This window comes from Hirsutella rhossiliensis (assembly GCF_020360975.1).
Source record: "Hirsutella rhossiliensis strain HR02 chromosome Unknown scaffold00001, whole genome shotgun sequence".
Taxonomy (NCBI): Eukaryota; Fungi; Ascomycota; class Sordariomycetes; order Hypocreales; family Ophiocordycipitaceae; genus Hirsutella; species Hirsutella rhossiliensis.
Window position 1 is genome coordinate 11,379,075 of NW_025408667.1, and position 25,539 is coordinate 11,404,613.

Here is a 25,539-nt window from a genome sequence, read left to right on the forward strand (position 1 = left end):
CCGAGAGGAAGATGTCGTTTAGTCAAGGTAGCGTGGTGTATATGGTGCGTCGGTCAGCTGTTGACCCTGACGCCGTTGTTGGTCAGCGAGGCGCATCTTCATCCCTGCCTTATAGTTAGTCGTGAACGCGGTACGTAGGAAACGCAGACGTGTAAACCTTCCGTCGGCGTGTGGTTATAGAGGCTTTGACGATCGAAAGGCGCCTCGAGGAGTAAGCCTTGCAGCGACGTAACCCGTGAGACAGCAGCATAGCTAATCCCGGCCTGGAAGTCGCGTGTAGCGAGATCAGTAACTATTTGATCCTTCGTTAGGCTCTGGCATTTATGAACAGTGATGGCAAACGCCACAATCAGGGGGGAAACTGCGTGCGAGCGCAGGTCTCGTTGCCCACAAGGAAGTCTCGCCTGACTGGGAGGATGGGTGAGATTTTCCTGCCCTCGTTAGTTGTTAGATATGGCGGTCCGTCGTAGCTATCAAAGTCCACCATAATAACGGCCGGGGGGATCTTCCAATGGTTCGGCGCCTGCGTTCCAGGCGATATCGTATACAGTACCCTGGGCACCGTTAACTAGGCCAGCTGGCTGCCATAGGTTAGTAGTGAGCATTACCCTGGCGCCCTTAGCAATGGGGAACTTGTTAGATAGATTGCCAGCATTGTCGCTTGGTGCCTGCCCCGCGCCCTTGCCCTGATTCTTTGCCTCCACCTGTATTGCCGGAGAGTTTAGATGAACCATATGCTCGTAATTGTATTCGTTGACCCGCGCCCTTGTAGAATACACCCGCAAAGCGGCCTTGAAGCTGTCAACCTCGCTCTGCGTTAGCCTGGCCTGTACCCGACTGCTAAGGAGGTTCCAGGACGGTATGGATAACTTGACTTCACGCAGTTCCTGCAACGCCTGACGGAACTGGGCCTGATCATCACCAGCCTGGCGCTGTACCGTGGTCAGGAAGACGGTGCGATCAAATAACCGGTAGGCCACATGCCCTCTCCTTTCCAACGCAGACAGGCTGGTGCTAGTCGAATACAGGGGCTTTTGCCGGACTGGTGGTAACTGGAAGAAATCGCCCACAAGCAAGACGCTCATACCACCAAAGAACTCGAGGCTACGCTGTGGAAAGGCCTGTCGCAGACGGGAATCGATCCGCGCGAGCTGCTCAATCCCAGCATGCTCTTTTCATCGATCACGAGGTATTTGACGTGCCGTAGGCGGGACTGAAGGGCGGCTGCGTCGGCTGGGGGAAGGTCGGTAAAAACACCACCTACTGGGAGGCGTAGCAATGAATGAATGGTGCTGCCCTGTATCTGGTTACTCGCAACGCCTGTTGGCGCTACGCGGCAAATAGGGCTAGGATTCGGTAGAGCGGCCGCCTGAAGATGGGAGGAAAGCACCTTGATAAGGAACGACTTGCCGGTGCCACCACCACCATCAACGTGGAGAAGGATTTGAGTAGGATTTTTCGCCTGGAAGTGACCCATGAATGTGTCGTACACGAGCCGTTGTTGCGGATTCAGCGTATTACGCCAGTGAGGGCCAAGGACCTCCACATCGTTGGCCATGGGGTGGCTAGCGATAAGGTCTTTCCAGTAGCCGTCTCGAAGTTCCGGATATGTACCCACATGCCGTGTCCAGTCGTAATTGACGTCGATATCACGGCGGCCAAGAAGGTCAAGATCTTCCTGGGTAAGGGGTTCCCAGGTAAAGGGCGGCGAGGCGAATCCAGTCTTCATCATCAAATTCTTCCTCCACAGGCAGAGCCTCGTATTGATCATCTTGAGGCTGTAATCGAGCCTCTTTTGGCCGACCATAATGGTCATCACCATGACTGTGGTGCTGCCAACAATAGGAGAAGGCCTCAGCGTGAGAACCAAAAAGCTGGCCGTCAAATGTGAGGAGATCATCAACCTGCCGATGTGGGTGATTTAATGTTAGCTTTGCACGACAGTAATCAAGCCACTGTTGGCCTTCTGGATCAGCCTGATAGCGAGGAAAGCAAACCAGCACACGAGGCCTGCCGTTAACGTTGCCTGGCTGCCATTGCTTCCACTTGGAAGGGTCCCTAGGGCGGAAATTCCAGCACTTCAGGAAGGAGACGTAGTTTAGGTCCGCTAGGGCTTCCGGGCGTTGACAGTACTTTTCGAAAACGTTGGGGGCCTCGTCAACCTCATCGCCGTCAATACGGAGGGAGCGGGAATGCCTGTCAGGATTACGACAGTCAACGTACAGGCAGGTTCGTGAGCCTTCCTGTAACGGCAGGCCGAGGAGCAAGTGGCTGACCTCCTGCTTAGAGTAATCCCGCTCAGCAACCAGCTGATTGAGGAGCTTTGACGTGAAGGAAATCAGGGGGTTGTGGTCCTTGACCCGGGACATCAAAGCCTTCCCAATCTGGGCAAAAGACTCGCTCTTCTTTTCCGACTTGGAGCAGTATTTGGCCGCGTAATCGATTACCTGCTGGAGGCTCGTGCAGGGCGAAACGTCTGTATTGGCTAGCCACGCAACGGTAAGCAAGCGGTTGTAGTGGTTAATCTGGCCATCGTTCCTCTCGCCCCTGAAGTTCCAGTGCTTAGAATGAGGAACCTTGTCAAGGAGGCTAGCAGGCGCTGTCCGTGAGGAAATCCAAAGCGGCACTCAACCTGCTTGGTATGCTTATTGAGCTGCATACAGTAGTTGTTGCAGCGGTGGCGTTGCACGCGGTCGACCACCATTGATAGGAACTGAACCGTAAGGGCTGCTCCAATAGATTGCCGATCTGGATTCCCTTCCCCAGGCGCCTGTATTCGCTGAGGCTCTGGGTTGACAGCAGATATGTGATATCCCCAGATGCGGGCGAATTGCTCCCGGGACTGATCGTTGTCAGGATCTAAGTCTGGGTGGCCACTTAGCCAATATAGGCCGTGGTGGTGACTGGAACCCCTGCCCTGCCACTCGTAACGGCCCCAAAAGTCCGTTAGGTTGAACTTCTGCTTCAGGACAATAGTCCTAAACAGCGTATAACGCTTATGGAAGTGGTAAGCGGCGATGTGGGCGTTGTCTCGCAGTAGTTGCCGGGACAGGACCATGCGCGCCGCCTCAGGAGCTGCTTTCCACTCTTGGAATCGAGGCATGTGACGATATAGGGACTCCCAGTGGTAATCGGCCGCACTTGCAGTAACGAAAGGCCAGGTCTGCCCAGATTGTAGGCATATGCTTCCAATTCCTTTCTTTGCTTATACCAATACGGCCGGGTGCCCCTGATTACCGCGGCTTGGCGCGTGATCGACTGGATCAGGTCCTGAGCCTCTGGCTCGTCAGGCTCAGCCATCGCTTCCTCTAGGTCAGCGCGTGTAAGGGGTTGACGGCGGCTGTCGCGTTGCTTGACGAAGTAGTCACTTCGCTTTCGGACCTGCGCACGTAGCAGCGTGTTGAGGGCGACGAAAGGCCACGTTTTATGGCGGGCAAAACGTCCGTCATGCCATCTCATCGCATGGCCAAGGTAGTCCTGGTACGCGATGCTCCGTAGGCGAGGCTCCACGAAGTCGGCCTTGCCGTCAGGGTAGAGGGTAGGGAACGCGAGCGTTAACAGCGGCTGGGAACGGTTGAATTCGTCGATAGGGGTCCTGCGAATGGAAGGCAGTGGCATCTGGTGGTGAGTCTGCGCGCTACGCGGCATATACTCCAGATCAGTCATGCCCTCAGGGTTAGGGGTCCCATCAAGAAATCGGGACTGCAGAGCGTTCAATTCGGTAAGGGCTTGGTGGTGCTTTGGGGAATCTGGAGAGGTAGGTCGGCTGCCGTGATATGGGAACCTAGATACCGTTAGCAACCCGATGGGTTTGATAGATTCGACGGAAAGGGGAAGTAGAAGCGTGCGTAGAAACTAACAAATTGGCTGCATTGAAGAAAAGAAGAACTGAAAGCTCTCGGCGAGCTCTCCGAGAGCTCGCTAGTTACCTAGACAACGCTCAGGGGTTTGTAGTGGGCCTTCATTTGGTGGCGTTATCAGCCGACCAATTCGTGCACGAGTTGAGGACAGGGGAGGCCAAGTAGCCAATCAGAAGAGGTTTTATGCTCTTCTTTCTGACTGAGTAGAACGCCCTTCGGGCTGAATTATTGCAATGTCTGCCCTACAAGCAGCATCGTAAGTTTACAACGTCATCCGCAGCTGGAGGGGCAGCAATTTGTAGCAAGTTCAGTTCAGTTCAGTTCAGTGTATTTTTCGTCCAGCAGCCATTGGCCGCTCAGGTCTCCGCGAGGGAGCACAGGACGTGCTGAGCTAGTGGATTTCTACATGCTACAAATATTTCACCCGCTATCCAGCATTTCATCGGCTCAACGGCGCTCGTGATAAGCAGGACTTATCGTGGGGTCGATTTGCGGAGTAATTTCGGGAAATCGTATGCGATTACATATCTACCATCTGATAAGTGCCCGGCGCCGCGCACGCGAATATCTCCACGGCCAGCAGCCCAATCGAGGCCATTCCGGGGCCTGGGGGACTACTCCACTCCGGCGGCGCGTTTGGTCGAGGAGCACTCCGTATAGGCTACTGTCCGTCGAGATATTTGCGTTGCAGCGCCGCGAATGGGTAATGGGGCTAGGCTCGGCTACAGGAACTGCGAGATAGTAATGCACCGATCCTACGGCCCTTTGATCCTCAAAAATATGTCTAGTTACATGGATATAAATATGTATAAAGACTCTACGAGGCGGCTGGCTTACGTCGACGAGGGCGGTCCGCTTTCCCAGCCGGGTCCTCCGCCCCGACGGCCCTGACCTCGAGTTGGACCTGGTCCCGGCCTGGACCTGGGTCATCGGGCACGGGGTCCCTACCTGTACCCGTATCTGGCCCTGGCCCTGGCCCCGATCCTGGCCCCGCCGTCGGCGCTGTTTGAGCTCGTCGACGAGTCGGTTCAAGCTTCGGCCGGCGCGTAACAGCTCTAGCTCTGCAACGGCCGCCTCCTTGCATTTGCCGGACGCCATACGGGCCAACAGCTCGTCCCAGATCACCTTCCGGCGACAGAACTGCACTCTGACCCCGTTCCCGGCGCCAGCGGCTTCCCACGTCTCTTCCAGCTCCCGTACGGCCTTCTGACCTGCAAACCCTTCACCCCATTCCTTCCAGACGTCCCCCACCGTAAAGACCCTTGCCAGGGCTGTGACGATAGGCATGCCTGGTACCAGAGGCTCTGGGGCGGGGGCCGGGGCCGGGGCCGGAGCTGTATTGAGATTCAAGGTAGGTACTGTTGACGGGGCGGGGGCGGGGGCCGGCGCCTCTGCTGCCCCGGCTCCGAAGTAGCCGGTAAAGGTGATAGGGACCTTGCCTTGGAGGAGGGCATCGAGGCCGCCCTGAATCCCGTCCAGCCGGGCCTCAAGCCGGATGGCGAGCCGCTGACTATTCTGTAACAGGGCCTCCCGCGTGCTCTCTATGACGCCGCTTAGTTCCGGCAGCGCGCGTCGTACGAGCAGGCTTACCGGCTCCATAGCCCCTACCGCGGTGGACCGCACGGCGACGGCGAACTCGTCCCACTCGGGCCCGCCAAAAGGGGCGTAGGCGAAGAACGGTAGCGACGGGTAGCGGAGCTGTAGGACGGCCAGGTCCTGCAGAAGTACTATACGCAGGCGCCGCATAAGCTTAAGGAAGCCGTCAGCGGCTAGGTCGTCGTCGTCGAGACCGCCTTCTGCCCAGCATTGCCGGCGCGCCCGCGCCTCAAAGCGGGTTCCCACCTCGATCCACGGCCACAGCTGCTTTTGTAAGACGTACGGGGTTCGTGAGCCGCACGCGCGAGGAAGTAGTCCCCGGGAGGCCGAGAAGCCGGCGACGATACGCATGAACTGCCGCGGTAGGTGCGTAAGATATGCCTGGCAGAGCACGCTCTGGTTCCAGCGGCCGGCCTGCGAGATCTGGGCGAGCGACGTGCCATGGGTCTCCGCGTCCTGGGCGCCCACCCTGCGCGGGAGGTGCGTCTTCTTCGACGCGATAAGGCCGGCAGCGCCGAAGATACGCCAGGTCTCTTGTAGCTGCGTCGGGTACGAGAGCTCCTGCTCGCGGTCCCGCCCGACGAGGACCTTGATCCGATACCAGTCCTGACGGCGCCGGAAGGACGGGGCGGTTCGCCGGCGACGTGCCAGCGCCAAAGAAGAGCTGTGCTAGGCCCTTGCGTACAGAATAAGGGGTCCTTGTGCCGGAGCGCGCCCATAAACTCCTTCCTCGCCGTCTTATTTAGCTTGCCGTCCCGTAAAAGGCTTACCAGGCAACCACAGGGGTCGGGCCTCCGAAGGCGGATAGTCGAGTAGGGATAGGTCTGCAAGCTCCATCTTGCGCCGGTTCTCCCCCCGTAAGAGGTAGTAGTGGCCGAAGAGGAGGTCGACTCGCGTACGGAGGTTTTGCGGCGTATACGCGGCGCCAGTGAGAAGGAGATCCTGGATCCGAAGCCATTCATCGGGGAGGTAGCCGGCCTGGATCCCGTCGCTTCCGCGGTCTTTAAAGGAGGCGCGGTCGTGCTTCCCCCGCTGCCGGCCCCGTTGCTCAAGGAATCCTCGTACGGCGGCGCCCGGGATTCTCCGTATTCGCGTTGCCGTGAGCCACCTGGAGCCTCCATAGCTCGATAACGGCCGCGATATAGGCGTCGATAGTGCCCCTCGTAAGCAAAGACCCTTCGGTAAGGTCTACTGCAGCCGTCGCGAGGCCTGTGGGTGGCACGTAGCCCTCGCGGTCGTCAGCGAGCAGCTCGGCGGCCTCGGCCAGGGGGACCTCCAAAGCTTCGGCCAGGCTTTCGGCCTCTGCCATGGCCGCGGCCTCGAGCTGCTCCTGTTCGCGCTGTTGCCGTACCTGTACGGCCTCGCCGTTGCCGTTGCCCTAATCTTACCCGCGCGCGCGGCTTCTTCTTCTGCGGCGGCACAACGCGTCGTAACAGGATATCCTCTTTGAGCCACGCCGCCAGCTTGTCCGGCGTTACGAGCTCGCCGTCGGGCCAGCTATAGAGCGAGCCGTCTGCTGCAGCCCGAGGCGTATGGCACCAGGCCTATACGCATTTGTCTGTTAGCCGCCTAGGGGGCCGTACGTGACAGGGATCGAAGTGGAGGACCGGCCGGGGGACGCGCCTTCCACTCCCGCTGCTTCGCCGCGTAACTCCGCGTCGTGTTCGCCGGCTGTTCGTCCTTCTTCGCCTGGATGCCCGCCCTCCGGGCGGCACGGGCGCGCTCGTCAGCTGCCGTGTACGAGTCGTCCGCGGCCATCTCGGTCGATCGGGCAACCTTCCTACGGGGCGAATGTCTGGGCTGGGTTGGCCGGAAACCCGATAAGTCGGGTGGGAACTTATCAAATGCACTTATCAGGCGTCCTGCACACGATTTCACGGGCGGCGTTTTGCGGGCGATAAGTGGTCACGTGGTCTAAGTGAATTACGACGCAATTGCGGGCACCACCGATAAGCACCACGCTGTCGAAACCGCTTTCCGTATCGATGGAGAACATGACGCCGGAGCCGCCCGAGTCAGACCGAACCATTTGCTGCACGCCAACCGAGAGGGCGACACTCATCTGATCGAATCCCTGCATCTGACGGTAGCTAATGGCTCGGTCCGTAAAGAGGGAGGCGTAGCAGCGTCGACAGGCATCCAAGAGGGCGTCCTCGCCCGAGATGTTCAAGTACGTGTCCTGCTGGCCGGCGAAGCTGGCATCAGGTAGGTCCTCGGCCGTCGCGCTGGAGCGGACCGCGACGCTCAGCGTCTCGACGCGCGCCTTGGCCGAAAGCTGGCGATAAGCAGTCCGGATGGCGGCTGCTGCACTGCCGGGCCAGGTGCCGCGGAGGAACAGGCTGCGCACCGCCTGGCCCGCCTCGGCCAGAGTGAGCTTGCTCGCCTGCCACTCTTTGACGACTGCAGCCATCTTGTCCCGGATGTCATTGCAGTCGACATACTGCCAATACGCATGGGAAGTCGTGGCAAAACCAGGGGGGACGGCAATTCCGTCCGCACTGAGCGCACTGATCATCTCACCCAGCGACGAATTCTTGCCGCCGACCAAGGCGACATCGCCACGGCCCAGATGCTCAAAGCCCACCACCAAATCCTCGGCGGATCCAGCGTTGGTTGTCTTTTGCACGTTGGCCATTTGTACAAAGGTGGCACCACTGTTGATGTTGGCGCGTCGAGTACAAATCACTGTTGGGTAACCTTGTCCCTGGTATCGCGAGAGTGTACGGGAATAGAGAGCCTGGTGATATAAGAGGGTAGTGCATACACCACTGTTGGCAACCTTTCTTCTTGGTGACGAGAGTGTACGAGAAAGGAAGCCTGGGCGCTCTCAGAGGTGGATGCGAGGGGAACAAGATAAGGGATGTCAGAAATACTGATTGGGGAGGCCAAGGAAACTTAATGAAAGCATGTGAATCCGTTACAGTACATTAGCGCCGTGTTACAGTACTGTAACGGGGGAAGAGACGAGTCCGATCGTGCAACCAATCCCTCGATCGACCGGCATGAAGCCATTTTGATCATGTCACTCAAAGGTGATGACTTGGGCCACAGGCTCCGTCTAGACCATGCTGGTCATCGACGATTGTCCGGCGGGGAATCGGGCTGTGCATGCACGGTCATATAAATAGCATTTCTGATAGTCTACAGAGGAACCTTGTCAAACATGGCCCGGTAGAGTCTAGGCCTTAACGGCCGTGAGGAGTTGTAGATACCGCAATTACAGGTACATATTACCTTACTCTGGAGCATCGACAGGCATATACATACATGAACAAGGTAGAACACCAGAGCACAAGAGAGAGGCGCTTGGGACACAGAATGGAAACAGAATAAAAAAAAAAAGAGTCCCGTCTTGAAAACTCATGTACTTGTGTCAACGACGTAGCGGCCTGCCACCTTGTTTTCTTGCATCATCTGGTAGACATCCTGGAGATTGCTCAAGCCAATCGTCTTGTATGGGGTGTGAATGAGCCCCTTGCGGAAAAACTCGAGTGCCTCGGCCGTATCGGCACGGTTGCCGACGTAGCTGCCCTTGATGCTCACCATGTTGATGACGGTGTCGAAAACGGGAGCGCTGAACATGGCGTCGTGGGGCAAGCCGATGCACACAATGGTTCCGCGGGGGCGAATATACTTTGCCGCCTGCTGGAAGGGTTTCTCCTCGGCGGCAATGAGGAGGATGGCGTGGGGGCCCAGACCGTCGAGGGAGGCGGCCTTGACGTCGGCGACGATGTCGTTGGACGTGAGGAAATCGATAAAGACAGCGGCGCCGAGTTCCAGGCAGAGTTTGCGCTTTTCATCGCCGCCATCAATCGCAATCACGTCGAGGCCCAAAGCTCTTGCATACTGAATAGCGAGGGTACCGAGGCCGCCGCCGGCGCCGATAATTGCAACGCACTGGCCTGGCCGAGCAGCCGATTCCTTGAGTCCCTTGTAGACGGTAATGCCGGCGCAAAGGATCGGGGCAACGGCTTCGAGATTACACTCTTTAGGGATGCGGGCAACGTGGGCTGCCTTCACGACGGCATACTGCTGAAATGTCCCATCGACGGTGTAGCCAGAGAAAAGGGCCTTGCGGCAGAGCGGCTCATCGGCCTGATTGCAGAAGGCGCAGTTGAGGCACGAGCTGTTTAGCCACTTGATGCCCACGTGGTCGCCGAGATCGATGTCGTCAACAAGGTCGCCGCGGGCTACGACGACTCCGGCGCCCTCATGACCGCCGACGAGCGGCAGCTTGGTGGGGATGGGCCAGTCGCCGAGCATGGCGTGCAAGTCAGTATGGCACACGCCCGAATATTTGACGTTGACGAGCACCTCGTCCAGGCCAGGTTGCGGAACGGGGATCTTTTTGTACACGACCGCTGCGCAACGTGTTAGTAAGTAGACGGCCAGACGAGACATGATCGGTTCAAGGGGAATCGTACGGCCGCCGGTTTGTTCCACCACCTGAGCCCATTGCTCCGTGGGGATCTGGGGAGAATCCATCATGACCAAGACAGCGATCTCCTGCTCGTGCTGTTACCGTTGCTGATGTTGGTATCGCGACCGAATGTGAGGGCGTGTCGTTTGTGGATTTGTATACTCTGGTGGCCAAGGCGACAAAGACAACCGGTATTAAATTGCATGACATGACTTGTTTACGTATTAAAGGGAGGACAAAAATTTTTAATGGACCTCGATCTAGATTACCACATTGGCTATCCTGAATGGCGTAGTGAGTGCCGTAGAAGTCCTCCAGTACAGCTGGTCGGACGGACGTTCTAGGTCCGCGGTCACACCAGTTGGTTTATCTCCTCTTTACTCCGGGGGGGGTCCTACTAGGTACGTACTCAACCCCCCGAGTACTTGTTGCTGTAGCCAAGATGTGAGTCGTCATATATGCAAGGTGATGAGAGAACAACAATGTCGATGGACTCTGCTCCCAGGGCCTGGACCACCAGGAGTGCTGCTTGCCGAAAGCGTTGCCTCCAATGATCGAGCAACCCTGTCAGTCGTCGGATTTGTACTCCGGATATTTACTCCGCAGCTGCTGTAGACTTGTGGGGGTGTGCTACCATTGATATTCTAGGGCCGCATCGACTCGATCGAGAAGGATGCGAGATGGGTAGAGTGACGGCACCGACGCGTCATGGCACAATGAAATGTAGCCGACGGCTATCGAATGTGAATAATACGGCCGCATCGTGCCGTGTCGGATTTCAACGCTGCATTTGAGCTACATTGCGACTCCCTGTTAACTCCATTGCCATGACTCCCTTCACCGTGGGTGACTACCTGGCCGAACGGCTGGCCCAGATGGGTATCCGTCACCACTTCATGGTGCCCGGCGACTACAACCTCATTCTACTCGACAAGCTCGAAGCGCACCCTCAACTGACGGGCATCGGCTGCACCAACGAGCTTAACTGCTCGCTGGCCGCCGAGGGCTACGCCCGCGCCCACGGCGTCAGCGTCTGCGTCGTCACCTACAGCGTGGGCGCCTTGTCGGCCTTCAACGGCGTCGGCAGCGCCTACGCCGAGAACCTGCCCGTCATCCTCGTCAGCGGTGCCCCCAACACGAATGACGGAGGCCACCACCTCCTTCACCACACGCTGGGCGAGGACGACTTTTCCTACCAGCTCGACATGGCCCGCCGGTTGACGTGCGCTGCCGTGGCCATCCGCAAGGCGTCCCAGGCCCCGACCCTCATCGACGGCGCCATTTCAAAGGCCCTGCGAGAGCGCAAGCCCGTCTATATTGAGCTGCCGACCAATCTGTCGGGAGAGCCCTGTGTCCAGCCCGGGCCCGTCAGCGCCCTTCTGGAGCCGGCCCCGAGCGACAGAGCTGCCCTGGCGGCGGCCGTGGCCAGTGTGGCTAAGTATCTCGGCGACAAGCAAAAGCCCGTCATGCTCGTCGGGCCCAAGGTGCAGCGGGCGGACGCGCAGAGGGAGCTAGCGCGGCTGGCCGAAGCCATGGGGTGCGCCGTCGTGCTGCAGCCGGCTGCCAAGGGCTGCTTCTTCGAGGACCACTCCCAGTTTGCCGGAGTCTTCTGGGGCCAGGTCAGCACCCTTGCCGCCGATGCCATTGTCAACTGGGCCGATGTGCTGCTCTGCGTCGGCACTGTCTTTACCGATTACAGCACCGTCGGCTGGACCGCCTTGCCCAGCGTGCCGCTCATCGTCGCCGACATAAACACCGTCACGGATCCCGACGTCCACTTCAGCCACGTCCGGTTGGCCGACTTCTTGTCCACACTGGCAGGCGCCGTCGGCTGGAACGACAGCACCATGGTCGAGTACAACCGGCTCCGTCCAGACCCTACTGTAGACTATAGCTCCTGCAACGACGACAAGTTGACGAGGAAGCATGTAAGCCAGCAGACTCAGGCGCTCCTCACTGCCACGACGACGGTCTTTGTCGACACGGGCGACTCGTGGTTTAATGGCATCCAACTGCACCTGCCACGCGGCGCCGAATTTGAGATTGAGATGCAATGGGGCCATATTGGATGGTCAATCCCTGCCTCGTTTGGCTACGCCCTTAGCAAGCCGCAGAGGAGAACCATAGTCATGGTGGGTGACGGCGCCTTTCAGATGACTGCCCAGGAGGTTTCGCAGATGGTGCGCCACCGCGTGCCCATCATTATGCTGCTCATGAACAATAGAGGCTACACCATCGAGGTCGAGATCCACGATGGCATGTACAACCGCATTCAGAATTGGGACTATGCAGCCCTGGTTAAGGCATTCGCGTGCAGCGAGGAGAACCATGTCCTTGGGCTCAAAGCCCACACCGTCGGCCAGTTTTCCACAGCCATTAAGAGGGCCATGGCGCATACTGACGGGCCAGCACTCATCGAGTGCAGCATCCATCAAGACGACTGTAGCAGAGACTTGATTACCTGGGGGCATTTTGTTGCTGTGGCCAACGCCCGTCCACAGGCTACTGCGTAGTGGCTTTCTGAGTAAGGTGAGCTTTTGTCGTTGATAGGGGAAAAGGTGGCCAAGATATCTATCGAACACAGTTACATATAATGAATCACATGTTTAAACAGCCCCCCAATCCCCGTCGTCATAGCTTTGTGGAGACGACTGTGAATAGGCGAATCAGACTGTGGTATGCTGATGTTGTCGTGAAAACGGGTTAACGATCTAGGTCCGAAGGTTACCTAGTCGGGCTGACTCTAGCAAAGGTGACTGAGAAGGATGAAGTCGTTGTTAAGCGGTGGTATCGAACCTTCTAGATGGCAACGTCATCTAGGCTGCCTGGGTGGCGACATCGCCACCCCAAGGCAACCACAGTTGACAGGACTATAAGAAGTCACTTTTTGTTAATAAAACCTAATCAAATAATCAATTGCACCCTCTCATCGCGAGAGATATACCCTGCGAGACAGAAAAGTAGGCACATAGATCAGGGACTGAAGAACTCTTGGTTGTCTATGTAATGAGCGGAATGGTTCATCCTTATATACACAAGTTGATAGAGTGAGTGGCGCTGCTACCTGCAGGCAGCAGCTCGCCTACTTTCTACTGCCAGGGCAGTAGGCAGTGAACGACTTAACGTTGATAGGGTGTGATGCTCTGAAACACCCTATGTGACAGCAGTATCAGACGATTTGGATATTTCTGCATCACCCATTGCCTCACTCACCTCATTTTGAGACTGTCCAATGCGCGTCCGGCAATGGGTGTAGCGGAAAGATGCATGACAGCCAACGAAGAGAGAGACAGTTCGCGACCCAAAAAAAAATTATCCCTATCCCGGGCCAACTGAATCCAAGGCCTTGACAATAATGTAGCTCGTGCTCGCGGCCAGGACGCCCACCACCAAGGTCTGGAGGGCGCCCCAGACGCCGGCGCGGTGGCTGCGGATGGCGACGTAGTTTTTAACGTAGCCAAAGGCGAGGAGCATGACAATGGTGACGGCGATGGAGACGAGCAGCGCGTCGCGGACGCGGGCCATGGCAAAGTAAGGGAGCATAGGGACGAGGCCACCGACAAAGTAGCTGAGGCCCATGGTGAGCCCCGAGAGCCAGGCGCGGTGGCCGGGGAGCTTGTCCGTGCCGAGGGCGAGGTCGGTAGCGAAGCGCAGCCCGGAGTCGCCGTTGGCGCAGAGGGCGTCGACGAGGGGCCGCGCACCTTCTGGCTCGAGGCTATAGCGGGCGAGGATGGAGTAGGCAGCAGCGCGACGCTCGGCGAGCGGGCGGGCGGCGCGGAGCCGCAGCGCTGAGCGGCAACGGTCGCTCTCGGTGGCGGCGGCCAGGTAGGCGCCGAGGCCCATGCTGATCATGCCGGAGAAGAGCTCGGCAAGACCCCCCATGATGACGAGCCGCGTGCTGCCGAGCGACGAGAGGCCGGCCGTCAGGGCGAAGGGTACCGTGAGCCCGTCAGAGAAGCCGATGATGACATCGCGGAGCGAGTCACCGAAGTTGGATGCGGAGCCTGCTGAGGACGACCAAGTGAAGTACGAGGAGGATGGGAAGACTTCGCGGTTGGGTGGCTCGTTGTTGGCGGAACCGGGACACGGCGGCTCGGACTGTGGCTCCGTCCCCAGAAGGGGCGAGTTTTCTGGGACGTGCGCCATCAATTGATGGCTGTGGTCTGCTTCAGGTCGGGGCAGATTGTGTACGGCAAGCGAGAGCTAGCTTGCTTGTTATTCCTTGACTCGTACGGGAAAACGGTACGAACTCGGAGATGCGGTCCTAAGGGTTCTGGAAGTCATGAGACCGTAAATCCCACAAAAAGTTGAAGAGATTCGGGAAACCCCTCCAAAGATGGTCCGCGACGAGAGGAGCGGATTATCCAGCCCTATTGTTGCGGGTGATGGATCCCGTGACTACCTGTAGACCACAGAACGCGGTGAAGAAGTGTCAATGGTACTACACACTTGGGGCGGGAGGGAAAGTGGCTGGTGGTGGATAGCGCCTAATCAGAGCAAAGGGAGGAAGGCGGATGCAGGCAGACTACCCATGCAGCGACGGAGAAGAGGGTGAATGAGGCGCACACTTGCTTCGAACAACAGAAGGTAGCAGGACGAGGTATCTAGACTGCGAGGTCGCCCACCTTGCTAAGCCTAGCCGGTTCTTTCCTCACCGGGACCCAGCAGTGGACACGCCAAGGCACCTGGCAAGGTCTTTTCCATCTAGGAGTGAGGTGGAGTCCAGAGACAAGCGCAATGCACGCTCACGTCCTGTTCCGATATGCCCAAAAACAGTCAAAACTGCCAATGGAAGGTGCCGGCTCGATCAAGTATCTATCACAAGACGGATGTCCAAGGGATGGTCGGGATTGTTACTGTGAACATGCTCAATGCGTCTCTTTGCGAGACAAACTCGGATTCCTTTCTCAATACCGGGGTCATGTGTGGTGTTTGACATTTGATTTCCAGGACATGAATACGTAAAGCACGATAAACTAGATGCTCATGACGACCATGACAACTTTTGTTCAAGCTCATGTTCCAATAGACGAAGCCCGTGTCGCCCTCGGCGCAAGAGATGGTCACGTCCTGGCCGCTGTGCAGCACGTACGTGGCGTTGCCGGTGCCGACAATGGCCGGCAGGCCCAGCTCGCGGCTGACGATGGCGGCGTGCGAGGTGCGCCCGCCGTGGTCGGTGGTGATGGCGTCGGCCCGCTTCATAACGGGCACCCAATCCGGTTCCGTCGCTCCCGTCACCAGAATGGAGCCATCGAAAAACTAGTCCATGTCCCCGGCGGACGCGAGACCTGGCCCTTGGTGATCACCTCGTACGTCTTGAAGACGGCCATGTCGCGGCGCGAGCGCTCCGTTTCTGGCCGGGCCTGGGCGATGAAGAGATCGCCCGTGACGCCGCCCTTCGCCCATTCCATATCCATCGGGCGGCCGTAGTGCTCTTCTATCGCGCATGCCCAACGCGCCAGCGCCAGGACCTCGTCATCCCCAAGCACAATCACAGCTCGCTCGGCTTTGGCTATGGGCACGTTGCGGGTGGGCGTCTGCTGGTCACCGTAGACCATCTTCATCTCCTTGTCGCTGCGCTTCTTGCCCAAGGGGGACCAGGCTGGCATTGCAGAGGATCGGCTTAAAGACGTCGTATTCATCCGGATTCAGTCCCCTGCACGACGTTCTCGCCCCGGAGCAGCCGCCATGATACAGGCGTGGGGCCACTTCTCCGACGTCACCGTCATCCACGACCCCACGCCGCGTTCGCCGTTGATGAGCACAACCTTGTCGAAGCCGCTCTCCGTGTCGATGGAAAATATGACGCCTGCGCCGCTACAGTCAGAGCGGACCATTAGCTGCATGCCAATCGAGAGTGCGACGCTCATGTGATCCTTCATCTGACGGCAGCTAATGGCTCGGTCCGTGATGAGGGAGGCGTAGCAGCCTCGACAGGCGTCCAAGAGGGTGTCCTCACCAGAGATGTTCAAGTACGTCTCCTGCTGGCCGGCAAAGCTAGCATCGGGCAGGTCCTTGGCCTTCGCGCAGGAGCGGACCACCACGCTCAGCGTCTCGATGCGCGCCTTGGTGGCCGAAAGCTGACGATAGGCAGTCGGGATGGCGGTTGCAGCACTGCCGGGCCAGTTGTAGCGATGGAACAGGCTGCGCACCGCAGGCCCGTCTCGGTCAGAGTGAGCTTGCCCAGCTGCCACTCGTCGACCAAGGCGGCCATCTTGTCCCCGATTGCAGTGTAGTCGACGTACTGCCGCAAGAAAGGCCGGAATGGGGAGAATCGTAGTTGGTCGCTGCTGTCCGGTCTTGCATGGAGCAAACTAGCTTCACAGTCACGATTTGAACCAGGCTCTGTTTCCGGCCGTGTTCCTTGTTTGTTTGAAGAAGTGCGTTTCATCTATGAATCACCCTGCGCATGAAATGGCCCATTCAGTAACAAAGTCCTGCTTCAGAAACACAGTGTCATTGTTGCACTTTTGCGCAGTGGAGAATTGGTCCTCCAACTGTATGGCCACCTTGTGCATTTGCCGGAAGGGAGAGTGACGCCTGGGGCGGGTCCACGTCCCGAAACCCCATGGCAAATGGTCAACCTGCCGCTTATTAGCCCGGACCTGGTCCTCAACCGTCAGCTCATTCTCATTCTCTAGCAACACAAGCCTTTCTTGTTTGCACCACACCACGGCATCTTGTCCAACCACAACGCCATATCAGTCCAACGGGCGAAAAGCACAGCTTCATCGCACTCTCCCTCTCATCGCCGCCCGCAATGCTCCGTACAACCTTGGCCAGGACGGCTGCCATGCGTCCCCTCGGAGCTGCCACTATCACCACAACTGCCCGAGCCATGGCCCAGGGGGACACAGGCGCCCCCCCAAAGACGGGTGGTCAAGGGTACGGGGCTTGCTTGCCAGTTTCCCCGTGCAGGACAGGAGTCGTCGTCATCGGCTGGGCAGTAAATGGAGACTAACCGCACGTGCGCAGCGATGCTTTTCAGCGCCGCGAAAGGGCTAGCGAGGACTACGCCATTCGCCAGCGTGAGAAGCACAAGCTCCTGCAGCTCAAGAACAAGGCTGCCGAGCAGCAGCAGCATCTTGGCCGGCTTTCCAAGCACATGTTGGTCCAAAATCTCTACCCCTAACTCCCTTTTTGTCACATCATTCATTCATGAGGACCAAGAATTGAGGCCGTGGTGCTAACTCGGATGTCGCAGCGATGAGATAGCCAAAGAACCGGACGGGGAACGGAAGTGAAGCCTCTGGGAGGACAATGACTTGCATGATGCCCCGTTTGAGTCACACCACCCATGCTGGATTGGGCATTCTTCACCGGACAGAGACTGTATAAATGATGACGAGAAACCCCCTGCGCACCGTGCTACGTTTACTCGAATCACATGTTCTAGAACTAGATAGTGTTGTTGCCTGGGATGATGGTAGGGGTCCGTTGACAATCTGTGCACTACTTTCGGCGAGCTAAACACGGCTCCTGAGCCACTAGAGCATGCATGTTCATGTATATTGAGGTTTCTCGTATATGTACTGAAAAAGGGCGTTTGCCGACGACGCGTTTGAGCTGCACAGGGAGCTTGCCGGAGAGCAGAAAAGAACATTGTCATTGAGTTTTGCCAGCCCCAAACTCTGGCGGGTCGGGACGTTATTGGACAACGCTATGCCACGGCGCCTGCCCACGGCCCACCGAGCAGGACACCGAGCAGGGGAAGCAAGAGACCCCGGCTACTGCTGGGACTGCCACAGGTGCGGCTGAGCGTGATGAAGTCAGGTACTGGGCATCGGAGCTCAGCATTGGCTAGTTTTACCGCAGCTTGACGTTTCCGGCGCGTGTTTAGCAAGATGGTGTTGCGGCCGGGATCGACGGCGGCATCCTCAGTATCCATGTACCCAAGGCAGCCAAGCATGAGACGCATGGGCACCGAGTTGAACTGTGCAAACGCCTCACCTGCCTCGACAGGATGCAAGTGCCGCTTAGGCGTCAGCTGAGAATGCTACTTGTCTTAAAGGAGAATTAACAGACCGCCCAAATATCTCACTCTACATCGTTTCGCATGCAGGTAGTGCGAGTGAGCGCATCGTTATTGCAACCTCTATGGCATAATACCTTGTGCTATTGTGCTTATTCTAGGCCCCACTGGAATTACAGCCACCAGCATGGAGCAAAGCCCAGCCATCTCTCTGCCGCCCGGGTCGGGAACAGCAGCCCGTATCCAGGCCCGCCGGCGGACCTAACTAGCCCGCTCCTAAGTCTCGATATTCCCGCATCACCTCCCGGACCTTATGAAGGCACCAGAGCTAGCTAGAGGAACGCTTCTGCATACAAAATATGACTAGAAGTAGTAGTAGTAGTAGTAGTAGTTTATTACACTAGCCGGCCGTAGCCCTAGAACCTCTATTCGTTACCAATACAGGAAAAACCCTATAGCCAAAGCCCGGGATGAAAACCCGTATTCTTCCATCCTGTCTGCGCATATGTCTTTCAACGTTGAGCATCTTGTCGCCTATCGTGGTTGGTGGATATCGTAGGGGTTGGACTCGGTGACGTTGAGAGTTTGCGGCGTTGTTGAGGTGTTGGTCGCGTGGCTGACGCGCTGCGCAGGCGGCCCGAGGATTTTTCGACCATCGGGCGCGGTCGTCCGCATGCGTGTGATGTCGCCCACACGGGTGCTTCGAGGCGGCGGTAAAATGACGGGAGCGCCCCCGCTAGGGATGACCCAGGTCCCTAGAGGCTGTGTTCCCCATTTGGTAAGGCAGGATGGGCTACCCGTGCCCCGCCCCACTTTATTTGGAATTCGCAAGCTCCCACCTCCTAAAGTTGCCCAGCACCCCCTCAGCCCGACCCGACAGGGGGCGTAGACAAAACGCAGGCGGCGAGAGACTTCAACTCGTGGCTCCGGGTATGCCCTGAAGATACCCTCATCGTCTACACTGACGGCTCGCAGAGCGAAGACGGCGCCTGCGGGTATGGGTACTCAGTGTGGCTAGGCCCAGCGAAGTGACCTACGGCAGCGGTCGGGTCCTACTCGCTGAGGTCTACGACGCAGAGGTGGAAGGCGCCCTCGAGGGGCTTCGAGCGGCACTCACGTGGTCCCCCAGGACCCCGGACCAGCAGTGCCGGATAGTCGTCTGCCTTGATAACTCTGCGGCTATAAGAGCCATACGAGGCAGCCCATCGATCTCGTCGCAAGCGGCGGCGGAGAAGTTCGCTGAGGCCGCGGCTCGGCACGGAGACGTCAGGACGCGCTGGTGCCCCGGCCATACGGGGATCGCCGGCAACGAGCGGGCCGACCAGCTAGCAAAGGAGGGCTGCCGGGCCTCGGCCCGACAGGCCGCCGACGTACGCGAACATCAAGAGACAGGCCAAGGCTGCGGCCAGGCGCGACTTCCAGGACTGGTGGGCCGCGGGGCCCCGAGCAGCTACAAGAGCCTGGGGCTCAAGGCCTCGCTCGGGTGCCCCCCGGAGCTGCACACCAAACGACAGCACCTCCATCACCTGCTCGCTGCGAGGAGCGGGCACGGGGACTTCGCCGACTACCACGAGAGGTTTAACCACGAAGAGGCCCGGATCGAATGCTCCTGCGGGAGGAGAAAATCACCGACACACCTTCTACTGCCGGAAGGTAGGTACTCGACACCGCCTAAGGCTAGCCCCACGGCGGGCAAGGCTATCAACCAGGCACTAGGAAGGGATTTGACCGGTTCCTCGGGCTAGTAACGGAGGCAGGATTCTTTGATCGGATTTGCCACCGCCACTAGCTTGAGGCAACCCCAACCTAATATGTACAATTCTCTCTTTCTATGTTTTCTGCCCGTAGGCTCCCGTGGGCCTACGGCCCAGCTGACTGCGTGGGCTTTCTCAGTCACCCGGCTCTGACCGAAGACTGACTAATATTACGGCTTTACCGCCGTGCCGGAACCCGCTGACGGGGAAGGGACCTGAGAATCCGAGCGGCCACAGAGTCCAAGAATTGCTAGATAGGGGAGAGAAGTAAGGAAGGCGCGACGGGTTTCCGGCGAGCACCCTCATCTTGTACTATACCTAGCCTAGCACGTCTTTTGCCCTTATAGGGATGTCCCAGACGGTAATCAATACTACTACTACTACTACTACCTCCTAAAGTTGCAACTCTCCCCTGTAAAAATTCTTCTCTTCTGCGGGCTGTTAGCAGCCTGTTAGTGGATAATTATTTTCAGGTCACCCGACCATGCTTCTGCCTCTCTAGCCCTAACGGGGCTCTAGCAAGCACCAAAAGGCAGACTTTGGAGAGTTCGTCTCCTCTTGGGAAGCTGGTCTCGAATAACGGCATGCCTCGCGCTGCCTCGCCTTCTGCCGCCTCGCGGCATCGCCTTCTTCTGCCGCCTTTACTGGCTGGCCTCGACTTCTGCCGCCTCGCGGCCCCGACCTCTTCTGCCGCCTCGCGGCCCGACTTCTTCTCGCCCTTCCTGGCACGCCTCGCGCTGCCTCGCACCCTCTGCCGCCTTTACTGGCTGGCCTCGCCTTCTGCCGCCTTGCGGCTCTGCCTCCTTCTGCCGTCTCGCGGCTCGAACTTTGCCGCCTTGCGGCCTTTCTGCCGCCCAGCGGCCACGACTTCCTCTGGACTGGTGGGCCGCGGGGGCCCCGAGGAGCTACAAGAGCCTAGAGCTCAAGGCCTCACCCGGGTGTCCCCCGGAGCTGCACACCAATCGACAACACCTCCACCACCTGCTTGCTACGAGGAGCAGGCACGGGGACTCCGCCAACTGTCATGACCACGAAGTGGTCCCGGATCGAACGCTCCTGCGGGAGAAGACAATCGCCATCGGGGCGAACCCCCGACTAACATTGCTACACTCTCTGCTCCCTTTTTCTTTTCTTTTTCTTTCTGCCCCGTAGGCCCTCCTCGAGGGGGCTTGCGGCCGGCCCATGACTTCGTGGGCTTTCTCAGTCACCCGGCCTCGGCCAAAGACTGACTACTATTACGGCTTCACTGCCGTGCCTGGAACCCGCTGACGGGGGAAGGGCCCCGAATTTCCGACCGGCCTCAGAGCCTCAGAATTGCTAGATGGAGTGGTTAGGTACTACACACGGTCCTTAGTCCAGGTACTCGGGATATTCTATGTATCTAGTCTTCTCTAGCCTAGCACGTCTTTTGCCCTTATAGGGATGTCCCAGACGGTAATCAATACTACTACTACTACTACTACCTCCTAAAGTTGGTGCTCACCACCAGTATCCCCACACCACCGGAATACCCAGAATTTCGACTCCCCGACCTAGAATCGCTTCAACCACCGCGTACCACGCTCAGAATCGCGTACTTCCACTCGTTCTAACCTTCCTGAACCCCTCCATTGGCGTGCCTTTTTTGCTGCTTCCTCAAACCATCGCTTGCGTGCGTTATGCGCCTTTTCTCCGCGTCTTCTACTACCTTCCTTGCTTTAGCAATCTGATCATCTCCCTTTGTTGCACCATTTCCCGTCCTTGGGCCACTGACAATACTCCTCCTGATTGTAACTGTATATTCTTCATAGCCTTACGTTGTTTTTGGATCCGCTCCGCCATTTTGGTTCGTCCCAAGTCCCTTTAGTCTGCACGAGCTCAGTCGCCAGAGATAGCGATCCTCGAATAAATCGACTGAGATCGTGAGAAAAGTCGGGATCCAGGCTTTTATCGTCTTCAAGGACGAGATCTAATTTGTCCGCTACCTTGTTTATTTGTCGTAGAGTCAATGGTGTCTCGAAAGGTGAGGAGTGTGGTCCTGAATTGGGAGGAGGTGTGGGTGTCGTGGCTTGACGAGCTTCCAAACATTGAAGTACTACTTGTGGATTGAATGGGAAGATTCCTGTCTTGCGAAATGCGGAGCGTATAGTACTCTCCTTGAAAGCATGCAATCGTACTTGTTGAATGCAGGAGAGAAACTCAAGCTTGGTTATGTTGACGAGGCCATCTCGAACCATGACATCTAAAGCCTTGGCGTGATAGTGCTTTAGGGGCTGGAAAACGACAACGTCCAAAGGCTGAAGTGCATGCGTGAGATTAGGCGGCATGCCGAAGGGAATAATATTGTGGTTGTCGCAGTATTCAATGAACTGCCTGGTATGGTGAGAGCCATGACCATCAAGAATTAGAAGTCGCTTCGAGCTTCTTGAGCTTTTTTCCGAGTGCTTGTCAAAATGCTGGAGCCACTCCAGACTAATCACGTCGTTTGAGTAACCAGTAGGCGTGGGTCGAATAACTGTGTCAGGATCTAGCTCAGGTATTTGATACCATGAAGCCATGTGCATCTGGCCAGCGAGTATCAAAAAAGCCGGAACAACCTCCCCATTCGCCGAGATAGCTTCGATCGCAGTAGCGGATTCCCTATTCTCAGGAATGCCAAAATAATGAGCTCTCCTCCGTTTTGTCACAATCAGCTGGTCTTTTCCAACCCCGATGCGAAAACCAGTCTCGTCCATATTCCAGATATCCTCAGGAGGTATACCATTGTCTTGGATAACCTGCCGAAGATGCTGGAAATACTGGTTAACTCGTGTAAGATTCTCGGAGACTTGGCGCTCTGCTTGAAGCCTTTTTTGGCGCTTTTTGAAGTAGCCGTGACGCTTTAAGAAGCGAGAAGTCCAGTTTGGCCCCACGGTAGGAGCGTCGCGCTGGCTAGACCGCTCGCGCAAGATACAGTTTGCCGCGTCAGTAACGAACTCGACGCGTACCGCAAGGTTTATATTATCCAAACGATCGATATAGCGACATAGGGCCTTCTCTTCTGGTTCGGAAAGCCTCGTATTTCTAGCTCGCTGGCCAGTTTTAGGAGGTCGGCCTTGAAGACGGTATCGCAATCGATCACGTGTTACACCGAATTCTCGCGCTACGGTTGCGACTTTAGCACCGGAAAATTTTCAATATATCGAAGAGCGTTTTGTACACGTGCTTCCATTTCGGCTATCGACGAGATCGTGAATTGGTTAAGATATAGGGATGCTGAAGTCGGGGAGTCGAAATTCTGGGTATTCCGGTGGTGTGGGGATACTGGTGGTGAGCACCAACTTTTTTTTTTTTTTTTTTTTTTTTTTTTGTATTGCGCCCGGAGGGTTCCCCCATAGAGCCACTACGCTAAGCTACGTACCTACTGTACCTGGTTCCATCGCACCTGAAGCCCCACGCTTCTTTTCATCTGTTTCAGCCTCGTTCGCTGTGACATGACAGGCCTACTTGAAGGTCAGTTTCTCCAAGTGTTCAGCGTCCTACCTTCAGCGACTGAAGCGCGGTCTGCCAAGTTTAAGGCTGTTGTGTTAGTATGATTATCCCTTGATCAGTACATGGTCCCTCGTCGGTCCATACTGAAGCGTTTTGTTGCCAATGCGAACTGTATTGTCGCCCGTACAGCCCCCATATCGGGCTGCCACTTGTCGTCGTCTGACTCTGCCTTGCCTCCTAGGAAGAAAGACAGGTTTCCCATCTTTCCGCGAGCATATCGAAGCATGATTTCTCGTTGTACCGTCCATCTTCTGCATCGAAAGAGGAAATGTTCCACCGTTTCCGCCGACTGTCCGCAGGTGCACTCATCCGATTCCTCTGCCCCGATTTTGCAGAGGTAGCCATTCAGTCGTGATTTGCCAGTTCGAAGTTGTACCAACACTTCAGATTCCTTTCTAGTTAGCTCGTCGTACATCTTGCGGGTGTGCTTGCCCGGCAATGCTTTATCGATGCGCTTTGAGTGCTTTCCAACCCTTTCTGGGATCTGACGAACGCGAGTGTGTTCGTTGAGCAGCAGTCGTAACGTCGTTGCTCTTGCCTGAAACGTTGCTGGTTCAAAGTTTCTTAAAATTTAATTTATTGCTTAGTTGTTTTATTTTAATATTTTATCGTATAAGGTAGACTATATCTCCCTCTTAAAAGATTAGTCCCTATAATCTTTTCCGATTATAGTAAGTAGATATTCGTTCTCTAATAAATTAAAGTTCTTATTATATTTCTTTATATAATTTTTATAGCTAATCTACTTATAGTATCGCTCGTTCCGCTTATAGTCCCTATTAAGTAACCTTAAATACTTCTAGGTTATATCCGTAATTAGCGTATACTAGTAAGAGCTTAGTTATTTCCGTAACTAAGCTATTATAAGCTAGTTACGCTATTAATAGCTATTTAAATTAATCGTTTTATTCGTAGCTAATATAGTATCGTAAATATTATTTAAGTATTTAGTTAAGTCGTTCTATTTATCTATCTATTTATAGGTAATAAGCTATACTAAGCTTATATTTCGTCCCTAATTATACTATAAGAGCTTACTAAAACTTAGCTATAAACGTACTTCCTTTATTAGAGATAATCTCGTTTAATAGTCTATAATTACTAATAATTATTTATAGGAATATATATACTAGCTCTTCTATATTACTTACTTCTTTATATAGTAAGAAGTATCTATACTTCGTTAGTTTATTAGTAATAACGAATATACTATCGTATTTAACGTTAGTTATAGGTTCTTTTAATAGTAGTAGCTTTATAATATAGTTAAAAGCTATTAAATCCTATAGTTTCTTTAGTACTAGTAGCGGTTATAATTCTCTATATAGTTTATATCGTTTAGCTTTACTTTATATATAAAGTTTATATTTTTTAATAACTTATTATATTACTTCTTTAAGCTATAGGAAGTTATATTATCGTTTAATCCGTTCCTTTATTCTTTAGATTCCTTAGTATCTATATATTAGATATTCGTATATATTATATATAACTTTATCTCGTAATTCTAGTAGTATCTAGATTTTGTTTTTATATATTAGAACTTCTAAATATTCTATATTATATCCGTTTAATGCTTTATATTCTTTTATCTATTTTAGGATCTTCTAGTAAGTTAAGTCGTTAGGTTATACTTTAAATATTATATTTAGCTATCGTTGCTAGTAGTTCCCGTTTTCGTTGATTTCTAGGAGCTATCCTTTCGCTATAGGTGCCCCTATATTATAGTTACTTCGTTAACTTATTACGAAAAAGATATAGCCGCCTATTAAATATAAGCGATAGCGTTAATTAACGTATATAGAGTACGCGACACACCCCCTTAGGGATATCGGGTTAATTCGTCCCGGGATACCTAGATATCCTAGACTATAGCGGGAATTTTTATATAGGCAGGCCCTATGCTAAAACCGCGCTTAATTGCGCTAGCGGGACTCGAACTACGGGCCTTCGGGTAATACGCGCTAGGCTAGCTAGAAGAAGTGCGTGCGCAGTTACCGGGAAGTTCCCGGAGGGGTAGCCCCTCCGCCCGGGCTTATAACTCTCGCGAAGAGAGATGCGAGAAGTATATATAAAATGCACGAAGGTAAAAGTAAAAGTAAGGGGTCGGATAGGCAGGGCAGAGATATTTAAATCTTACGGGGGCAGCAATTATAGTAGGGGAGTAATTATTATATTGCCTTAATTCTCCTTCTTTCCTCTATCTAACCCCCTCTTTATACCCGTCTAGCATCTTAATTAATAAAGAAGATCCTACTTAAAGAAGCTACTAATATCCCTTTAACTACCGAGCTTTTTGCCGGTTTTTCTCCTCCTTTCTAGCCGTTGCCGGTATATCCGTCTTATCTCTCGCTACCTCTATAGGAAGCTATTGCTACTTCTGCTTCCCCTATACCCCTACCCTCCTCTCTATACCTCCTTTTAGCT

General features: G+C 55.3%; 7 protein-coding genes across 7 annotated transcripts; 3 read left to right on the forward strand and 4 right to left on the reverse strand.

The window, feature by feature from the left end:
• Nucleotides 1–18: 18 nt before the first annotated feature.
• Nucleotides 19–3,648, reverse strand: HRG_01453 (ATP-dependent DNA helicase PIF1; the record flags this gene model as incomplete). Its single annotated transcript, XM_044859924.1, has 10 exons — nucleotides 19–104; nucleotides 158–314; nucleotides 410–505; nucleotides 549–704; nucleotides 759–1,121; nucleotides 1,391–1,904; nucleotides 2,224–2,561; nucleotides 2,771–3,140; nucleotides 3,212–3,308; nucleotides 3,390–3,648. 10 exons carry the CDS (start codon nucleotides 3,646–3,648, stop codon nucleotides 19–21), a joined length of 2,436 nt encoding a protein of 811 aa, XP_044726324.1.
• Nucleotides 3,649–4,677: 1,029 nt separating this feature from the next.
• On the reverse strand, nucleotides 4,678–8,091 carry HRG_01454 (pyruvate phosphate dikinase, PEP/pyruvate binding domain-containing protein; the record flags this gene model as incomplete). The annotated part of the gene is made up of 9 exons (XM_044859925.1): nucleotides 4,678–4,764; nucleotides 4,815–5,925; nucleotides 6,010–6,017; nucleotides 6,068–6,132; nucleotides 6,227–6,457; nucleotides 6,522–6,786; nucleotides 6,845–7,000; nucleotides 7,080–7,236; nucleotides 7,307–8,091. 9 exons carry the CDS (start codon nucleotides 8,089–8,091, stop codon nucleotides 4,678–4,680), a joined length of 2,865 nt encoding a protein of 954 aa, XP_044726325.1.
• Nucleotides 8,092–8,816: 725 nt separating this feature from the next.
• HRG_01455 (alcohol dehydrogenase groES-like domain-containing protein) lies at nucleotides 8,817–9,941 on the reverse strand (the record flags this gene model as incomplete). Its single annotated transcript, XM_044859926.1, has 2 exons — nucleotides 8,817–9,817; nucleotides 9,881–9,941. 2 exons carry the CDS (start codon nucleotides 9,939–9,941, stop codon nucleotides 8,817–8,819), a joined length of 1,062 nt encoding a protein of 353 aa, XP_044726326.1.
• A 762-nt stretch (nucleotides 9,942–10,703) lies between these two features.
• HRG_01456 (thiamine pyrophosphate enzyme, central domain-containing protein) lies at nucleotides 10,704–12,389 on the forward strand (the record flags this gene model as incomplete). Its single annotated transcript, XM_044859927.1, has 1 exon — nucleotides 10,704–12,389. The coding sequence occupies one exon, from the start codon at nucleotides 10,704–10,706 to the stop codon at nucleotides 12,387–12,389; it is 1,686 nt and encodes a 561-aa protein (XP_044726327.1).
• An 805-nt stretch (nucleotides 12,390–13,194) lies between these two features.
• HRG_01457 (VIT family domain-containing protein) lies at nucleotides 13,195–16,394 on the reverse strand (the record flags this gene model as incomplete). Its single annotated transcript, XM_044859928.1, has 5 exons — nucleotides 13,195–14,006; nucleotides 14,871–15,135; nucleotides 15,183–15,458; nucleotides 15,711–16,020; nucleotides 16,279–16,394. The coding sequence occupies 5 exons, from the start codon at nucleotides 16,392–16,394 to the stop codon at nucleotides 13,195–13,197; spliced, it is 1,779 nt and encodes a 592-aa protein (XP_044726328.1).
• Nucleotides 16,395–16,636: 242 nt separating this feature from the next.
• On the forward strand, nucleotides 16,637–17,120 carry HRG_01458 (mitochondrial ATPase inhibitor, IATP domain-containing protein; the record flags this gene model as incomplete). Its single annotated transcript, XM_044859929.1, has 3 exons — nucleotides 16,637–16,761; nucleotides 16,852–16,983; nucleotides 17,081–17,120. The coding sequence occupies 3 exons, from the start codon at nucleotides 16,637–16,639 to the stop codon at nucleotides 17,118–17,120; spliced, it is 297 nt and encodes a 98-aa protein (XP_044726329.1).
• A 1,516-nt stretch (nucleotides 17,121–18,636) lies between these two features.
• On the forward strand, nucleotides 18,637–19,637 carry HRG_01459 (RNase H domain-containing protein; the record flags this gene model as incomplete). Its single annotated transcript, XM_044859930.1, has 3 exons — nucleotides 18,637–18,778; nucleotides 18,824–19,501; nucleotides 19,546–19,637. 3 exons carry the CDS (start codon nucleotides 18,637–18,639, stop codon nucleotides 19,635–19,637), a joined length of 912 nt encoding a protein of 303 aa, XP_044726330.1.
• Between the last annotated feature and the right edge of the window lie 5,902 nt (nucleotides 19,638–25,539).